The following is a 19861-nucleotide window of genomic DNA, read 5'->3' on the forward strand; positions in this document are numbered from 1 at the left end:
CATATAGAGTAATGGACTAGATAAAAGCTGACAGTTCATTCATATCAAGCATTGGTTCTGTACATCATTAACTCCTAAAATATGAAAAAAGTAGGTAAGATGACCAGCCACCATCATCGAGGAGATGCTGTTTCAGAACAGGGCCATCTGTGGTGGGAGAAACTGGATTCATGTGTAGAGTATTTCAAATGGATAGAGAAGCCATATGAATGTTGTACATTGAGTGTACATCTTTGTACAAACAAGCTTACAGTGCTTATGCTATTATTGTGATATGCGCATAGTACAAATCAATCTATGGCATACATGGCAAATTTGCTTCCTTTCAGTTTGATCAGATAGATCCGATTTGCATGAAGGTATCATCTTGTGATTAATCCTTGTGGTAAATAAGTTGTCAAATGATTTTAGCATTTTGATAAAGGTTATCAGTGCAGAATTTGTCAGGGGTCACCTAAAATTTAAACTTAATTTGACACTGCTAAAACTAGGTGGCGCACTTGTTAACAGAATAAGCCAATGAAAGTATTGGGTTTTTGCGATTTGGCAATCATGTAGAGACCAACAGGACGTCAAATAGTGATGTTCTTGTCTGCTGAATTAGTCACTAGTAACATTGCACCCCATGGGATGCAAGCTCAAAATTAAAAGACATTCTCAACAATTAATATCTTCATCAACAAAGAACTTCAATTGCTAAACTCATAAATGTGTGCAAATATAAGAAACAGGTGCAAGTTTAACTTTGGGAACTAGAATGGTACCAGTCAGCAAATTAAGCATCTTGAACATTTTCATTTATAGAGTCCAGTAACATTATATAGAGTCCAGTAACGTGGCTTTCTAGGTAAGCCATACAGGCAAAACATCATAAAGTCAGTACGAATGACAGATGTGCTCATCGAGAATACTTCTGACAATGGTAATTAACAATGGCCTTACTGTCAGTGAACAAATCTGCAGAAATTCCAAGCAGAAAGAAACACCTCATAGAACAGTTCCCATCCTACAGTTGTTGCATGAGTTTTCGTATCATCAAATGCTGCCAAATTCGAACTTCAGACAGGTTTAGTAAGATTGGGTTTCTATTTCTGAGTTACATGTTTTCTCCTACAAATATCTCAGTATAAATGTTCAATGTGTTTGTATGAAATTTCTTTGTGCACTTGGATTTAAAAAGCACGCAGTAATTTAGTATGAGCATATTAATTGTACGAGGGCGGCACTGGTCAAGAACATATACCCTTGTATTTTTTCTTTCTGTCAGAACTTCCCTCCATTTATTGGTTCACTGCCAAGGTATTCAATGTTGTCAAGGAGGTAAGCAAGTCATCTTACTGGTCAACAGAAACTGACTTCTGTAAAGTGACTTCACAGCTCCAGGAAGAGTAGAAGTGATGGTCTGGTGATGGGGCTGTGCTAGTGTGCGATAAAGACAAATGGTAGCCTACAGGAAGCAAATCCCTAACCTAAATAATACTGAAAGCAACCATTTTCACAGTAACTCGTAGACCCCTTGTTTATTTTGCATATTAAAGTGATGTTATCAGGGCGCAGTCAGTAATAAGAACAACAATAATAAGAACATTTTATAAACTTGACCTTGGTTTGATTGCTGGGAGCATAGATAGTTATACCTGGGAAAAACAGTACCATTTAAAATAGATAAGAGAAAAAGAGCCTTGCATTAATATAGCGCCTTATCACAATGAGCTTCTTTGAAGTGCAGTGATTGGTGTTACATAGGCAAATGCAGCAGCCATTTTGCGCAAGCAAGATCCCACAAACAGCAATGAGATGATTGACCTGTTAATCGGTTTTGGTGGTAATAAGCTGAGGGAGGAAATAGTGCCATCAGATCTTTAACATCCACCTGCACCACTGGAACATGCAGACGGGGCCTTGAGATTTATTACCAAGTTATGTTGCTGCCCCTATTCTCAGTAGATGATAGCACCACTGATGATGTCATGGGTTGATTGATAACCAGGCTGTTTCCATTGCTGATACAAACATGACATCAGCCAGTGGGACGTGATATATAGAAAGCAAGAAGGAAACATTTAAGGTGCAGGATCAGGACTTTTTGGGACTTTAGGTTAAATAATGGAGCCTTTACCTCTCCAAATGTATAAAGCACACTGCTGGGTTAAAAATTTGTTTGAAGTGCATGTCAAATATGCTTCTGACACATATACTTGCCTTAAAGTCAGATTGTGCCATGTTAGTTATTTGGCGTTCTTCATTATTTAACCCTCTGGATTTTTATATACAGCTTTTTTTTAGCGCCATTCATTGCTTTTGCTTATCACAGTATTCTACTTACTTCTCTCATATTGCTAAAAGGTCAGATAATGTCAGTGGATTGATTGATACACTAAAATAAAAAAGAACTTATTGTGAAGCAAGAAATAAAATTGCAAAAGAATCTTTCATTTATCTATTGAACATTTAGGAATTTGGGGGGTTGCTAATTCTGTGCTCCATTTGACCTTCTGATCGATACTAAACACATTCCTCCCCAGTTGGTCTGCAAAAGGACACAAAGGTGCCTTTGCTCAGTCTGGATAGATGATGAAACCGGAAAAGGTGCTATACTTGTTGTTATTGCCGCCATGAACTTTCCCTCCATCAAGCTTCACGTAGACTTCATCTCCAACGTCGAGGTGCAAGATGACACTGTTGCTAGCGTAGTCATAGTTCTGATCAGCGTCTTGGGCAATGGCACTGGCTCGTACCTGAACCAAGATAGAATACAACAGGTATCAGTGGAATTAAACAATCTCTCAGGCTATCTTCTTCACTTCTCATTCCCTGCCTAAGAAAATGGGTAGGTGACCAAGATCAGGGCTTTGTCCAGGCCAGCAAGGATCGACTCATCCTTTGATATTCCCCTTTCTCTTTGGAGAAGCACATCCATCAGATCCAATTTGTTTTGTCTGAAAATGTTTCAGAAATTATAGCATAGCACACCTTTCTTCGAGTATTACTCGAAATTTGTGAATGGAACTTTATGAAGAATTTGCCAAATGCAGTGTTCTGCATCACTGAGAACGTGAGAGAGCTTGTGATGGGAAAGGGCATTTGGCATTCCTATCTCCTTCTCCTCATGAACCATGCCCATGTCCAATTTACCCTATTATCAAATTGTTCTCCTGAGAGAAAGTGCAGCCTGGTTTCTCCCTACTTTCTCACCAGAAGGTAACCAAGCAGAAATCAGGAATGATACAGGTCTGTGTCTGCTAGTTCTCTTCCAATTTCCAATATGTTCCCATACGAAATGCATCAAAACTGTACTGGGTCTCATTTGTTAAGGATATGACTCATTCTATGAAAAGGCTAAAATTTAACTCAGTTAAAACACAGCTAAAGATCTTTTGAGAAACTCGCACACAATTTCACACACATACAGGTGCAAGGAATCAAGAAAACAATCTGAGATAACAAGATAACGTTTTAGATAAGATAACATTTTCGAAAAACGGCTTCTAAAGACCAGGTCATTGAGTGTATTTAAGATAGAGGTAGAAAGGTTCTTGATTGGTAAGAGGAAAAGGCAGGAGAATGGGGTTGAGAAACTCATCCACCATAATTGAACGGCAAGGCAGACTTGGTGGGCTGAATGGCCTAATTCTGCTCCAATATCTTATGGTCTAAAAACTTGCCCAGAACAAAGGGGTCTAACAGTAAGACAGGCAAAGTCAAATAAGTAAAGGTAAAGTCACCATAGTCCCAGATGACCATAGGGTAGAGCTGACTGGTGGTGATTTAACCTGAGGATCACCACACCTCAAGGTTGAGAAGGCGGAGTCTTCATGAATAACCTCAACCAGTATAGGAATTAAACCTGCACTGTTGGCATCGCTGTATGTCACTAACCAGTTGTCCAGCCAACTGAGCTAAAAGGTTGTGATATCACTCTGTAAACTTCACAGACCCTAACTTTTCTAGAATTCTTAATTATAAGCTTCTAAATTCTGAGAGTGGTTACTCTTTGAGAGAAAATTCTGCAATAATGTACTGTGTATGTTTTATTCTGAGATATCTTTGTTTAGCCTAAATACTCCTGGAAGAGGGAATATTTTATTTTAAGACCAAGTCACTAGCTAGCATAGCTCATTTATGTTCTTATGATGATTTAAAATTTCTTTCAGTTGAGGATTTAAGCTAACAATAGCTTGACTGAATAAATTTACCTTGCCGGCGGGATAAAGATAGTAGAACATTACATGTGGAACACCAACCCCAAGATGAAACTGGATGGAATATTAGAAAGATTGGGCAATGTACTGAATTCACACATTACAGGCATTTTTAATTGAGAACAGGTTTTTCGTAGGTGTTAAAATGCATACAAGGACAATTTTTGAACTGAACTATTAAAGGAAAATTAGTGCTCATACTGAGTTAATCTGAGCTTTATTATTTGGGGTCTGTTTTCAGATCAAAGTGAACCCCAGTCAGGATATCACAGACGTGTCACACAATGAGCTGCTGTGTGGAATGATGTTACATATCAGATGTGTGAGTGTTCCATCCAGGTTCATGATTAAAATGGATTTCTCTAAATTGATCTGTAATAAAATGTCCATTTTCCACCAAATTCTGAAACCAGTTATTGCTCATGCCAAAATGGCCACAGAGCTTTGAAACTGTCCTAGGGTTTAGTACAATTCTCTGGAATTTACAGATGATCTAAGAGGGCCTCTTAAAATAGTTTCCACAATCCTGTGAGATACCTACAGAATCACAACAGCAAAACTGCAAATCCTCAAAACAGTCACAGACGTTTAAACACTTGAACAGAACAGATCTGTATACAATGAAGACTAGAAAATTTGTACTCTAGGTTCCTATATATAATTTATAATAAAACTATTTTAATATTTTAACAATGATCTCTGAGTACAGTAAGAAGTCTCACAACACCAGGTTAAAGTCCAACAGGTTTATTTGGAATCACGGGCTTTCAGAGGTGAGGAAGGAGCAGCACTCCGAAAGCTCGTGATTCCAAATAAACCTGTTGGACTTTAACTTGGTGTTGTAAGACTTCTCATGTGCCCATCCCAGTCCAATGCCAGCATCTCCACATCATGGATCTCTGAGTAAGAAATGTTCCTTACACAAGACAAGTAAATTAAAATAAAACCAATGCTTTGTGCTGTGATATTTCCTGTTATGTGCTCTTCATGCCAAAGTCCATGGTTATGATCCAAGTTACATCAGCCTAACTCACATTAGCTCTTTAAAACAGTAATCTAGGCTCTAAACAACTTTCCAGTACTGGCATTGAATGTAATTTCTACATAAAAGTTAGATGTTCTTTTACGTCATCCTGGCTGAGATCACTTAATGCAGCACAGACCAAGAACAGAACCATGGGATCTTTCTGATCAGCTTGGCTGAGTAGAATACCAAGAATAGTATTTAGGAATTCTGCTTATATCCAAATTCTTCTCCACTGTTTAGGACAAGACTTTCTACCCTGGACTTGAGCTACATTACGAAGAATGAAAATGCACCAGAATGTACAGCTAAATTGCATATGGGTTTAATTATACAGTATAATACATATGGTTTTTGGTGAAATACTTTTTTTTACACAACTGCATAGTCTTTTGCACTTATTTTTTAAAAATGTTTTGCACAGTACAATGCTGCTGCTCAGTGCGTGACAGAAACATTCAGCACTGCCAAGGACCACATTTTCTAATACGACATGTCCCTGATTCTACTCTTGACAGGTCCCAAAGCATTAACTGTCAGCAGCAATTGTTGTTCCCTCCCCCCGCTTCTTCACATTCTCAACACATGATCAATCATGCAGCTTAAAAGAGGTATTATGCTATTCTTCAGTGCTATATATAAGGAAAGCTATCCTGCATGTTGCCTTATTTGCTGCTGTTAGGGTGAAAGATGACTCGAAGATGCAGCAATTTTCTTTTTCTGCATCCAGGAATTCATGCAGAGGAACCTAATGGCATGTCGGGCTGCTTCTGACTACACTGCCTCAATGAATTGTTTCGAACTGAGATATGAAATAATGCTGTCACATCAGGAGGATGTTTTTCTGACACTTCTCTTACTATCCTACACTGCATATACAAAAAACATCTAACATTTCCAATCATTTTTAAAATTATGCTACTATCGCACTGGGAACTCTAAATCTTCCTTAATTACAAAAGAACAAAGAACAAATTGTTCCACTAAACTGTCCCAGATGTTCTTCCTTGTATCTTCACTATGCAGATATCAGCACTTCTGCTCCTCAGATCCTCAAAATATGGAATTCCTGATCTCCCTCAATCCTCTCTTTCTCTTTAAATTTTCAGGCTTTTAAAACTGAGCCTGGCATCATATAAACCATACTTCTCAGTCCATCTTGTCTTCCAAACCTTGGTTGTCTTCTGTGTTAAAGACCTTTTCCTTTCCTCTACATTTTTTCAGTTTATAAGTGCTGCTCCAACAGTTTTTTAAGCAACTGCATGATGTATTTTTAATCAGTTCTTTATTCACATCTAACATCATGTAGATTTAAAAATCACAAGTAGAATAAAAATTGTACTGAAATTTGAATATGGATTCACGCTATGCTATAGTTCCAAGGTCAGTAAGATCCTCAAGCCTTGTTACTTAATCCTTCCAGTTATACAAAACTGGTTTTGCTAGCTTACTGTGTTCTATCAATGCCTTGCTTGCAAAATGTTGCCCCATGCTGATGCATATTGTTTATATCAGTGAATGCACTATTTGATTGGATTTGATTTATTATTGTCACATGTATTGGAATACAGTGAAGAGTATTGTTTTTTGCACACTATACAGACAAAGCATACCGTTCAGAGAGAAGGAAAGGAGAGGGTGCAGAATGTAGTATTACAGTCATAGCTAGGGTGTAAAGAGAGATCTGGAGCCCGCCCATTGGCACAGGTTGGCACTGCCAACCTGGCAGTCCACTTTTTTATATTCTTTCATGGGACATGGGTGTCTCTGGTTGGCCAGCATTTATTGCTCAATCCTAGTCACCTGAGGGCAGTGCCAGGGGACACTGCTTGGGCACTGTCTGGCCATGTCCCTCTATCCTGGGGCTATTCTTACCTTTACACCCTGGGGAGACCCACGACACTCACGTCTGTGTAAACCTGTTGTAAATCACATTGATGTGACATTTGAAGATATGGCGAGGGAGGTCAAGATGGCGGGGGGGGGTGGTCTTTAATGACATTAAAATGCATACAAGTGCATACAAACATAATGGGCGTGAACCTAATGATGTTGCCAGCAAGGGGCGGGGAAGATCTGAAGTCTCATTATTGCTGGTGAGAACTGCAACTTCCAGATTGTGAACCCCCAGCGGCAACCTCGCAAACGACAAACACAGGCTCAAGATTTTGCCCATAATCTCCTTAATGAGTAAAATATACGGATAAGCTAATAATTATCTGCAGTGGAGTTGACACCAGGACAGATACACAAGCCATGCTATACCAAGCATGAATAAGAAAGTCAAATCTTTACCCCAGTGCCTACCATAGGTCTCTGGCCAAATTATATTATGTGAAATTATTATTATTTACTGAAAACAAGGTAAAATGTGTGTTCAGAATTGATATTGGAAAGCAACACAAATTATGCTGTTAGTTAAGAAGCTTTGTAACTGAAAACTCTGGCCATTGTAGAATGACAATATGTCTTGCATTACAGAGAAACATATCGGATTGATTGCCTGGGACATTCTGATCTCTAATTAACGTTGCAATGTGTGAACATTTTGATACTTTTGCACATTAGGAACACAAACACATGGAAACCCCTTTGTCATATGAGTATCACGTGAATGTCATAGAAATGACTGGGGTAGAAGGCTATGCATACTACCTTGATTTTTAATAAACATTTCGTCATGTGTGTCCTGCTCATAACATAGTCCTGTCATGGATATCATTTACTGACAGGATTTGCCATCGAATCATTTAGCACAGTAAATGGCCATTTGGCCCATCGTGCACAAATAAGTGTTAACTCCACATTGTAGTTGTTTAATCCTACTTCCCTATTCTTGTCCTGCAATCACTCATATTTCCTCACTTCTTTAGTTGCTTATCCTGTTTCTTCGGCTTATTTCCCAGCAGCATTGAGCAGCTTGAATAGGAAACCCCATTGACAGCGGTGGGACCAGAGAATCCAGCGAGCAGCACGCTGCCGAGAAACATGTGGTTGGGAGGACGAAGAATCCAACCCTCAATGTTATTCTAATTTCAACCTCTTGTGAGAGGGTCACCATTGAGAGCATGCAGCAGTGGGAAAGCTCAGTGAATCTTTATCACATATTATAGTACATGTTTCTGCTAGAGGATACAGTAAAAAGGTATTCTGATGAAAGGCCACAGACTTTGTTTTTCTCTCTTCACAGATGCTGCCAGATCTGTTGACTATTTCCAGAATTTATTTGTGGTTTTATTTCAGATTTCCAGTGTTCACAGTATTGTGTTTTTGTGAGGCACAGTGGTTAGCACTGCTGTCTCACTGCTGCCAGTGATCTGGGTTCAATTTCTGGCTTGGGTAACTGACTGTGTGGAGTTTATATGTTCTCCCCTGTCTGCGTGGGCTTGTTCTGGGTATTCTGGTTTCCTCCCACAGTCTAAAGATGTGTAGGTTAGGTGGATTGGCCATGGTAAATTGCCCTTTAGTATCCAAAGATGTGTAGGTTAGTTGGATTAGTCATGGTCAATATGGGGATAGGGAAGGGGGAGGTGCGTTGGGTAAGATGTGCTTTCAGAGAGGTGGTGCAGACTCGATGAGCCAAATGGCCTCCTCCTACACTGTAGGGATTCTATGCTATGCTCATTAGATCCTGTTTAACTGCAGTATGAGGATGTTACTAATTAAACAGACAACTGCATTTCTCTCCCGAAGTCTCTCTGCCTTTCTGTCCTCCTTTAAGATGCTCCTTTAAATCCATCTCTTAAAACAAGCATTTATCTCTTACATTGACTGAGTTTCAATTTTGACTGATTATGCTCCTGTGAAGTGTCTTGGGATGTTCCACCGCATTAAAGGTATATAAATGCAAGTTGTTGGATTTTGTTGTACAAGAAAATAAAGCAAAATGTTTGTGTTTTTTGTGACATGGCTAGTGACTGATATCACATGGAAAGAGTATGCCTGTATACTAATGAGAAATATGCAAGTATGTTAAATGATATCTAAGAATATTAATAAATAAAATTAGGTTATGCCAAACAATATTTACAATCAAAATTTAAAATCTTTTCCTCACTGGATAATCTGGACACATCAAAGAGTTTTCACCGATGGGTTAGTTTTTCAAACTAATGAGTCACAAGGCAGAAAGATCTCAAGTATAGTCCAGTTGTATGTGGCATTTGCTGATCTAACCTGGGATAACAGTAGCAGTGCTTTCTTTGGGAAATATCTGCCAGAGATCCTGCTTTTCATTTCTATTCAGTGACCTCTTAAGTTTGTTGTCTTTGGATGCAAACAGTGATGTGATGCTGTTCCCTCAGGCAAATGGCTCATTCAAACTTGGACCTGAAGAATGATGCCTTAAAGGAGGCACTGGAGGGCAACTGTGGCCTGTAGATTCAAACCTGGTGTTGTCAGACTTCTTACTGTGGATTCAAACCCCAGCACAGAATGAATTATTCAGAATAGAAGGAGGGAAGGAGGAATTCAGGGGACACATGGGGGCAGGGGGTTTATACAAAATATGTGCCAGTAAGTTGAACCCTCTTTACTCTGCAGAGTTATATTAGTAGAACAGCTACAAGGGGAATTCCAAAAGAAAAATGTTTGAATCCACTTTGACTACTAAATAGGAAAAATCCAATCAGGCTTAAATCAAATAAAATTGTCTCATATTGCCCAAATATTGACTGATGCTGAGGTAGCACTGGTGAAAAATTGCTCAGAGAACTGGAGAAACAATCAATAGTGGTTTACAATCCCTGAGGCTCAAATAGTTATTTAATGTCAAGAATCAAAGAGTAGACATGTAGAGCAACATTTGGCCGTTGTTTATAATCTCTGAAAATGCTATAAAATAGAGACCAAACTTTAATGTACAAATCCTTGTTCATTCTCCCGGTGCTATCCAGTCTGAAATGCTGCAATCAGCCACGACATGGGAATGGAAATTGTTAACGATTGGCACTTTTTCCCCTCACAGCCAGTATCCGCTGCTGCCACCACCACCACCACCCCCCCGGCCCCCAGCTAATCATTGGCACATTCTTCTCCCCCCTCACACAATCTGAGCTGGTACCCATCCTGCCCCTCATCTGCACTCCCTGCTTACAGTGAGCCAGTACTCACCTCCCCCCTCCCCAGTCACTGGCTCCTCCCCCCCATCCCCCCACAGTCTGAGCCGATACCCACCTCCCCTTGAGGCTCTGACTGAGGCCCAATCCTTGGCACAGGTTGTCACTGCCAGATGTTGAATGTGCATAAGAACATAAGAAATAGGAGCAGGAGTAGGCCTTCTAGCCTTTTGAGCCTGCTCCGCCATTCAATAAGATCATGGCTGATCTGAAGTGGATCAGTTCCACTTTCCCGCTTTCTCCCCATAACCCTTAATTCCCTTGTCTATCAGAAATCTATCTACCCGTGACTTAAATATATTTAGCGAGTTAGCCTCCACCACTTCAATGGGCAGAGAATTCCAGAGATTCACCACCTTTTGAGTGAAGAAGTTCCTCCTCAACTCCAATCTAAACTGCCCCCCCCCCCCTTATTTTGAGGCTGTGCCCTCTAGTTCTGCATGGTGCCAACCTGGGAGTGCTAACTTTTGCCAAGGGACAGTGCTAGATGGCATTGCTGGGCACTATCTGGTAAGTAGCCCCTCTTCCCGGGGTGGGTGGTGGCATATATTTACCTTTATGCGCCCCTGGAGAGACCTCCACAACAGGTTCATTCTGTGTGAACTTGTAAACTGCGCTAGTGTCAGTGTGGTGTTGATATACAGCAGGGGAGGGGGTCAGTATATGGCAATGGGGTGAGTTAATAACATTTAATGTAAAGCAGGCTCACACCCATTATGCACATGGCGTCACCAGTGAGGGTCAAGGAAGATCAGATATTGTGTTCTCATCAGGGAGAACTACATCTTCCAGATCTAGAAGCATCATTGACATTCACAGAGACAGCAATCACAGGCTCAATATCAGTAAAGTAAGAAATATGATAGCTAATTTACGCATAGCAAGCTCCCACAATAAGCAATGTGATAATGACCAGATCATCTGTTTTGGGGCTGGTTGCGATAGATAGATGCAAGTCTGCATCAAACAACATAGTCATCAAATGATGCATCTGTGTAAAAACACCCTACCAGACACAAACCAATATTTCACAGGATCTTTGGAGGCATGGATTGAATTTGCCATATATTTGTCATGTGCCCAGATTTTATTGATTTCATGCTGGTAAAGGCAAGACCATATTGCTTCAATTTGCATATGGTCTAAACAAGAGCGAAGCCATATTAGAAATGTGTCAACCTGACAAAGGAGGGACTCATCTAATGCATAATACAACAGCTGCCAGCAGAAGGATGAGCAGGAAAAGATTATATCCTTTGTAGCAGGTTTATGCTTCCTTCCCCAAGCCTTTGAAATCTCTTATGAAGGATAAATCAAAGATAGATTCACTTTAAGCTTAAGAAAACAATTCATAATTGGTCTTTGTGTTGACTTACGGAAAGATCTAGAATCAATCCATAATTAGCATTGCATGTAGTGGTGCCTCTGATGCACACAATTCCTTTCTTCAGTTTCTGACATCGGATTCTGACATGCCCTGTTGCTGGTTGGCTACTGATTCACTGTCAAGGAAGCTGGTCACTGTATTACCTTCCTATCAATCCAGCAACACTGAGAGCAAATTCAATAAGACTTTTATGCTAAAATAAAAGCAAAATACTGTGGGTGCTGGAAATCTGAAACAAAAACGGATAATGCTGGAAAAATTCAGCAGGTTTGGAAGCATCTGTGAAGAGAGAAAGAGTTCACGTTTTGAGTCTGGATGACTCTTCCTCAGCTCTGAAGAAGTCATACAGACTTGAAACATCTTACCAAATAAATTCTAAATGCTGAATGAGTGTGAAAACAGGAGAGAATTGCATCAATTTTTTGGACAAGCTTCCAGTTGCAGTTGTACAGTACTTAGTTAAAAAAAAAGACCAAATGTGATTCTTGCCAGCAGGGGAAGGGGGCGGAGCTGATTCTTACCAGGAAGCCGGCTGCTGAGCTGTAGGGGCACTTTGCGTAGGCAGACAGTGTACACAGTGCATTGCAAGATCTCCTGTCATTAACCCCGCCCCCCACCACCCCCAGACATCATCGATCCCCACAACCTCCCGATCACTGCCTCAGACATCACTGATTCTCACCCCCATGATTGCTGCCCCCAATGTTGCCAATCCCCACCTCCCCACCTGCAGGGTACCCCGCTTCCCTCATCCCAATGGAGCTCCCCCCTGGCACCCCCATTCATGGGCTCTGCTTCTTCAGGCTCCGCCCCCTTGGTGAGCACTGCCAGGCTGACCCTGCACCTGACCACTAGAGAGGGCTTTAATGGCCTCCATTCCCACCGGCAAGGCCATCATATCTGGTCCCCATTGGTGGGGACTATATGTGCTGGTGAGGACCTCGATTGGTGAGCAATTAAGTGCAAATAGGCCTGGACAATAGCATCCGGGACTCACTAACGTAAATTTACATGACTCATGTAAATTAGGTTGGGAATATTGAAATTGGCTTCACGCCCTTCATGGGCACGAAGCTGATTTCGCTGACAAAACCGGGCCGGTAACATCGCAAGAGGTGGAAAACCAGGCGAGAATCCAGTTTTATATCTCTCGTCTGATCTTACTGGCTCACCTCGCTGGTTGACTGGTGGGTCGAGCCGGCAAGATCGCCCTCAAAGACTCTTACATTATTCTTCTAGGGTATCATTTACACATGACAAAGTTGAGCCCTTCTGAGAATTAGATTGCACTGTGCATTTGGGTAGCAGAAAACCATGAGACATAGGAGCAGGAGTAGGCTGTTCAGCCTGTTGGGTCTGCTCCACCATTCAGCGAGATGATAACTGATCTGATATGATGATCCTCAACTCCACTTTCCTGCTTTATCCCCATAACCCTTGATTCCCTTACTAATTAAAAATCTGTCTGGGCGGAATCTTATGCGAAAATGGCAGTGTATGAGTTGTGGGGATAAAACCGGCATGAAACTGTCCAGCTCCACTGGTCTGTTTTATCGCCAGATCTTGCCCCTTTAACTGGTTTAAGATGAGAGAAATCAGGCCTTTTAGAATGATCATCAAGTGAATTCGTTTTTAACTGGGTTGGGAAATTCACTATTACATAGTACTTAGAAAATTATCCACATCTTTGTGTCTTCCATAACGCTGATATTTATCATGGAATCATTGTCAGGCTTCTGGTGAGAAGGCAGGGGAGAGTCAATGATCAGGCAGGTTGATCTCCCAGGATGAGGCTATCCCATTGCACTCTGGGTCTGCTGATGCCCGATGTCCCCAAATGTGGGATAATCGACTGTTAAATTTGTGGTAATGGAGGACTGCATTTGCGCTCTTTGGGTGATATAGTGGTTAGCACTGCTGCCTCACAGCGCCAGAGACCCAAGTTCAATTCCAGCTTTGGGTCACTATCTGTGTGGAGTTTGCACATTCTCCCCATGTCTGCGTGGGTTCCCTCTAGGTGCTCCGGTTTCCTCCCACAGTCCAAAAGACGTGCGGGTTTAGGTGCACTGGCCATGCTAAATTGACTCTAGTGTCAGGAGGATTAGCAGGGTAAATGTGTGGGGTTACAGGAATAGGGCCCAGGTGGGATTGTGGTCAGTACAGACTCAATGGACTGAATGGCCTCCTTCTGTATTGTAGGAATTCTGTGATATTCTATGATATAAGGTTTATCTTTTTTTTAGTAAGCTGCAGAATTGTTTCATGTCTGTTGTCATTGCAGAAACTCTTGAGAGAATGTGGGAAATAAATGCTAATCTTACTAAGTGGCTTTGCCCTTTCACTTCTAGCTTCTGCTATTTGGTAGTTTTGTTCTCTGTTAAAAAGGAGCAGGAAGCTTTAGGGGCAAGTTTAGTTCCCCGACTTGCATAACCTTGATCCAATCTCTGAAATAAAACTATCTATTGAAAAAATAGAATTTAAAGACCACAAAGAGAAGCCGTCTTATATGTCCATTTGTTCAATGAAACTGTGATCGAGTGTTCTTCAGTGATGTTAATTCCAGAGGAGCCCCCTTGAAGCCCATCCTTTTCCTAACTTTGATGTCAATATATTCTTTTCTCAAATTTTGAATCTTTTTTTCTAAGTTTCTTCCAAGCTTTTTGTTATGTTTAGTCTCCTTTAATAGCAGCTGTTTACTGCTGTGACCTGCTCCCTTGGCTCCCGTAAGTCCTGATTACATCTAAAGTGGGGAAACATCTAGAGCCTAATTAGCTCAGAGATCTCCAAACACTGCCAAAAAAAAGGAAGATACATGGAATGTAGATGGGTTTATTGAATAAATTCACATGCTCTGTAAAGTGGTTCCTTTGTTTCTGCACATTACTGGATCAAGAAAGCTAGCTTGTAGCTCCTCTGGATTGAATAACTAAACCACTTGAGTAAATTTGGTTTACACGTCAAGAGTTATTACATTATTTTAAGATATGTATTTATTATCACATTTGAATTTTACAAATTTTATTTATAAATATTTCTAAATAATCAGTCACTTCAAGCCACAGCAAAACCAATATTTTTCATTTGGTAAATTCTCTTTGTATTTAAATACCGATTTCAAGATATGTATTTTTCATCGAAAATACATCAAGCTTTAGCAAATATGATTTGATAAATAAAAGGATGACTACTAATTATTTATTCAATGATTGTATTAAATTGTAAAGTTATTTTGTAATGACTCAGGAAGTCTGACTAGAAAGGAACATAGTTTATTACAGAAAGCAAAGTAAAACCACTACTGTGGTGTACACTAGTCCCTGCCTGGGACTACAATTCAGCAGGCCCTGTCCTGGGCTTGCCTTCTAAAAGGCTCAGGTAATGAGTTCCAGCTGGGCAGGCCACTACCTGTTACCAGAACTCATACTCAACAAGCCCCTCGGAGATCAATCAGTGATACCCCATGGACCTCTTGGGGGTTGTTACACCCCCCCAGACCCCAAATTCCAAGGGTTCCCCCTTGTGCCCATGATTCTCCAAATGTTCTGTTGCAGTAGTTCCTGAGATGAAAATGTTATCAAGATCGACTGCAAACTCTGGGCATCCTTTGAAGGATGTTCTCCATCACTCGTTGAAAAATGGCGCAAGCCGAAGTCTCCCCAAAGGGCAAACAAGTGTACTCAAACAGACCTTTGTGAGTATTTATGGTGACATACTGCCTGGATGACACCTCACATTGGAAACAGGTGTGGCTCATGTCTAATTTGGAAAATATATGACCCTCCCAAGCCAGCTTTGCATACAAGTCTCCTATGCATAAGATATCTGTCTAAGTGGGAGACGCTGTTAACTGTCAATTTATAATCCCCATAGAGACAGACCGAACTGTCAGGTTTTAAAACTGGAAATACTGGCGTGTTCCATTCAGAAAATTGGTGTATAATGCCAATTTCCTCTAGACATTCCAATTTGGTCTCTACTTTGGTGCACAGGCATAGCTTCATGTAGATCTTGGCTCCAGCACCTCTTATTTTTCCGAGGTCTTTTTGGAACTATTTGGGATAGTTTCTGATGACTTTGTATAAATTGCCAGTATCCATTTTAAAGATCTGTTGTCAATCCAGGCAGATTTTCTGTTGCCAGTCCTTCCCAAGAGGCTGAGCCCTGGTTATTGTACCACTATTAGGCACAGTCAGGCTGTCTGCTGCCCGACTGACTAGTGTAACTAAGGTTACAATGGTCTCCAGTGTATGTCGCCAATCAAGCCTTGGTGTCCCACAAGCATAAGGGCAAGATGCCCAAGATGCCTAAAGGTTTGCTCCCCAATAATAGATACAGCAGGTCCTGTGTCCACCTCCATGTTTAGGGGGTGGCCATTTACATGGAGTTTAATCTGGATTGGAGTCACTTTAGGTGCGGCAATGCAATTTAGCTGCATCAATTCCTCATTCTCAGGCTGGTTAATTTGTAACACACTGGCCTGAGGTGGCTTTGCCCTTTGGCCTGGGCAGTACAGGTTTTGCCTGTTTCTGAAGCCTATCCGGGGCAGACCCTGTGATTACGGGTGCAGCATAGATGTGCTTGCTCCTCACTGTATAGTGGAGAAACTTCCCATATAGTTCTGGAATCTCGTGGCCTCCAACTTCAATCACCCTTTCTTCGCAGCAAATGGGAGATGCGAGCGTTACTCGCTGGGGTCTTGGTTCTGCGGTATAGGGATCATCCAAGTCTGAGGATGGGACCATCTGTGGGACCCTGAAGCTCTTGGGCCCCTTATTCCACGGTTCACAGGGAAGGGCCAGCAGTATGGCTTTCTTGAGGTCCAGAGTTGATTCAGTCAGTAGTTTCCTTTGGGTTGTAATATTATTATTTCCATATATTAAACCATTCCTTAATATTTCCGGAAATGCTGACCCATACTCAGGGGGTTCCACCAATTTTCACAGTCGCATCAAGAATTCAGTGACTGGTTCCCCAGAGAGTTTAGTTGCCGTGTTAAATCTGTAGTATAGCAATACAACCGGTGGTTTAGGGTTGTAGTGGTCCGATACCATATCTACCAATTTGTCAAAAGATTTTGAATTTGGGGCTGCCAGGTAGGTTAAACTATTTATGATACTGGAAGTTGGGGCCCCACAAGCAGTCAGGAGGGTGACTTTTTGCTAGTTGCCCCTTTCTCTCCTGTTTGCCTGGAAGAAATATCTCATTCTTTTGGCGTACTGGGACCAATCCTCCACACCTGCATTATAAGTTTCCAGTCTCCCAAACAGCAGCATTTTTAATATCTTCCTGTCACTGAGTTGTTGAAAAGTAAGGCTGTTCAAAACTTTTCTTGTTCCTCGTTGCCAATGTAATGACTCAGGAAGCCTGACTGGGAAGGAACATAGTTTATTCCAGAATGCAAAGTAAAACTACTACTGTGGCATACACACATTGGTCCCTGTCTGGGAGTACAAGACTCAGGTAATGAGTTCGATCTGGGTAGGCCGCTGCCTCTTATAGGGGAACTCATACTCAATGAGCTCCACAGGGAGTTCAATCAGTGATTTCCCGTGCGGGATTATCACAAATTTCAAATAAATAAATTTAGCAAATCAAGGCACATTGATTTAGTATTTTGAAACTAAATGCTTAGTGTAATTAAATGACATGAAGAAGCATTACTTTTGCTCTACAGTTTATGCCCATATTCCTGCAATTGCAAGACAATAGACACAGCCCAATGAGTCAATTGTGCACTCTCTTATCCAATGCACACAGAACATAAGAACATAACATAAGAAATAGGAGCAGGAGTAGGCCAACTAGCCCTTCGAGCCTGCCCCGCCATTCAATAAGATCATGGCTGATCTGTCGTGGCTCAGTTCCACATTCCCGCCCTCTACCCATAACCCTTAATCCCCTCTCTCATCAAAAACCCATCAACCCACGTCTTAAAAATATTTAGCGAGGCAGCCTCCACCACTTCAACGGGCAGAGAATTCCAGAGATTCACCACCCTTCGAGTGAAGAAGTTCCTCCTCAACTCTGTTCTAAACCGCCCCCCCTTTATCTTGAGGCTGTGCCCCCTAGTCCTACTATCCTTTCTGAGCGGGAAGAGTCTCTCCACCTCTATCCTATCCATCCCATTCATCATCTTATACGTCTCAATGAGGTCTCCCCTCATTCTTCTAAACTCTAACGAGTACAAGCCTAATCTATTCAGCCTCTCCTCATAGCTCAACCCCCTCAACTCCGGCATCAGCCTAGTAAACCTCCTCTGCACTCCCTCCAAGGCTAAAATATCCTTGCGTAAGTACGGCGCCCAAAACTGCACACAGTACTCCAGCTGCGGCCTCACCAACGCCCTATACAGCCGCAGCAAGACCTCCCTACTTTTATATTCAATCCCCCTCACTATGAAGGCCAGCATCCCATTCGCCTTCCTGACCACCTGCTGCACCTGCAAGCTGGGTTTTTGCGACTCATGCACAAGGACCCCGAGGTCCCTCTGCACCGTCGCCTGCTGCAGTTTTTCTCCACGTAAGTAATAATCCTTCCTACCATTATTCCTACCAAAGTGGACCACCTCGCACTTGCCAACATTAAATTCCATTTGCCATTTCCTGGCCCATTCGCCCAGCCTATCTAGATCCTTCTGTAGACTCTCCCCACCCTCCGCACAATTTGCCTTTTCACCAATTTTGGTGTCATCAACAAATTTTGACACCCTGCACTCGGTTCCCTCCTCCAGATCATCTATATAAATGGTAAATAGCTGAGGCCCCAGCACCGACCCCTGGGGCACTCCACTAGTCACCATCCGCCAATCCGAATAGCACCCATTGACCCCCACTCTGTGCCTCCTATTTGACAACCAGTCCTCTATCCACGCTAACACCCTACCCCCAACTCCATGCCCCCTCACCTTCTGTAATAACCTCTTGTGAGGTACCTTGTCAAACGCCTTCTGAAAATCCAGAAAGACCACATCCACCGGCTCTCCTCTATCCACCGCCCTAGACACATCCTCATAGAACTCCAGTAAATTTGTCAGACACGACTTCCCTTTAATGAAACCGTGCTGCGTCTGCTCTATCAAGCAGTTCCCCTCAAGATGCCTCGCTATTTCCTCCTTGATGACAGATTCTAACATTTTACCTACAACAGACGTTAAACTAACAGGCCTATAATTCCCCGCCTTTTGCCTGGCACCCTTCTTAAACAACGGCGTAACATTAGCCGTTTTCCAATCTTCCGGCACTTCCCTGGAATCCAGCTACAGGTTGCTACAGATGTGTTACTGGATTGAGCATTTAGGGGAAATTCTACTGATAATCATGATCAGTAGCGCATTGTTTAACACCTAAAAAACAGTTTCCATTAGACTAATGGGTGGAAGGTGAGTCACAACAAAAGGATCCTACTAAATTCATAAAGATTGAGTCGCACAAGTTAAAAATAGTGCAGTCATCCTGCAGAGGTGTTGCAGAATTAAATTTTTAACTGGGCACTTTGGAACATTCCATCAGCTTCCTAATTGTTTTCATTTGTTGCATTTCATTCAGTGGGAACTGTATTTTTAAATGTCAATACTATGTGCACAGCTGTTAGAATGAACTGTCTCTGGGTGCATTTCCACAAAATGACACAATAGAGAGAGATAACTGCATGTGCTCTCTCTCTCTCTCTCTCTCTCCACCACCCTGCACCCTGCCCCGCCCCGCCCTGCCCCAATTCCCTGCTTTTCTGGACTTGCTTAAAAACTTGTTACACCCTGTAACTTTTTTAAAGTCTGATGAAAGGTCATTGACCTGAAACTTGGGCTCGGATCTTCCAAGCAGTGGCAACGATCATCAGATTGCCATTTCTCTCATAAATTCCCCCAATCCAATGTTGCTCCATACTCCATATTTCTTCAGAGACCTTCCAAGCCTGGCTTTTCCAGAAGTGTGCAGTGAGCATCCATCTGGGCATTCCATCCATCAAAGTGGATTGGAGGTAGTCAGGTCAAGGTGACGGGGGGGAGGTGGGAGGGGGCTAGTTGGCTCGGGTCTGTGGGGGGGTAGTTGGGTAGTCATTGCAGGAGTGGGGAGGGGGTAGTCAGGGGCTCAGTGTGAGTGATTGGGGGGGTTAATTGTGCATTTACCCAAAT

General features: G+C 42.0%; 1 protein-coding gene and 1 non-coding gene across 2 annotated transcripts in view; one reads left to right on the forward strand and one right to left on the reverse strand.

The window, feature by feature from the left end:
- Nucleotides 1–1733: 1733 nt before the first annotated feature.
- Nucleotides 1734–19861, reverse strand: part of LOC145362028 (complement C1q-like protein 2) — a 52857-nt gene continuing 34729 nt past the window's right edge. The window contains exon 2 of the mRNA XM_080218057.1: nt 1734–2738. Coding sequence (XP_080074183.1) covers nt 2559–2738 — 180 coding nt within the window. The 3' untranslated portion in view covers nt 1734–2558. The remainder of the gene's footprint in view (nt 2739–19861) is intronic.
- LOC145362080 (U1 spliceosomal RNA) lies at nt 13467–13626 on the forward strand. The gene has a single exon (XR_013889933.1). It is a non-coding gene; the product is annotated as a U1 spliceosomal RNA (small nuclear RNA).

Source organism: Carcharhinus amblyrhynchos, chromosome X, assembly GCF_965287045.1.
Source record: "Carcharhinus amblyrhynchos chromosome X, sCarAmb.v2.hapA, whole genome shotgun sequence".
NCBI lineage: Eukaryota > Metazoa > Chordata > Chondrichthyes > Carcharhiniformes > Carcharhinidae > Carcharhinus > Carcharhinus amblyrhynchos.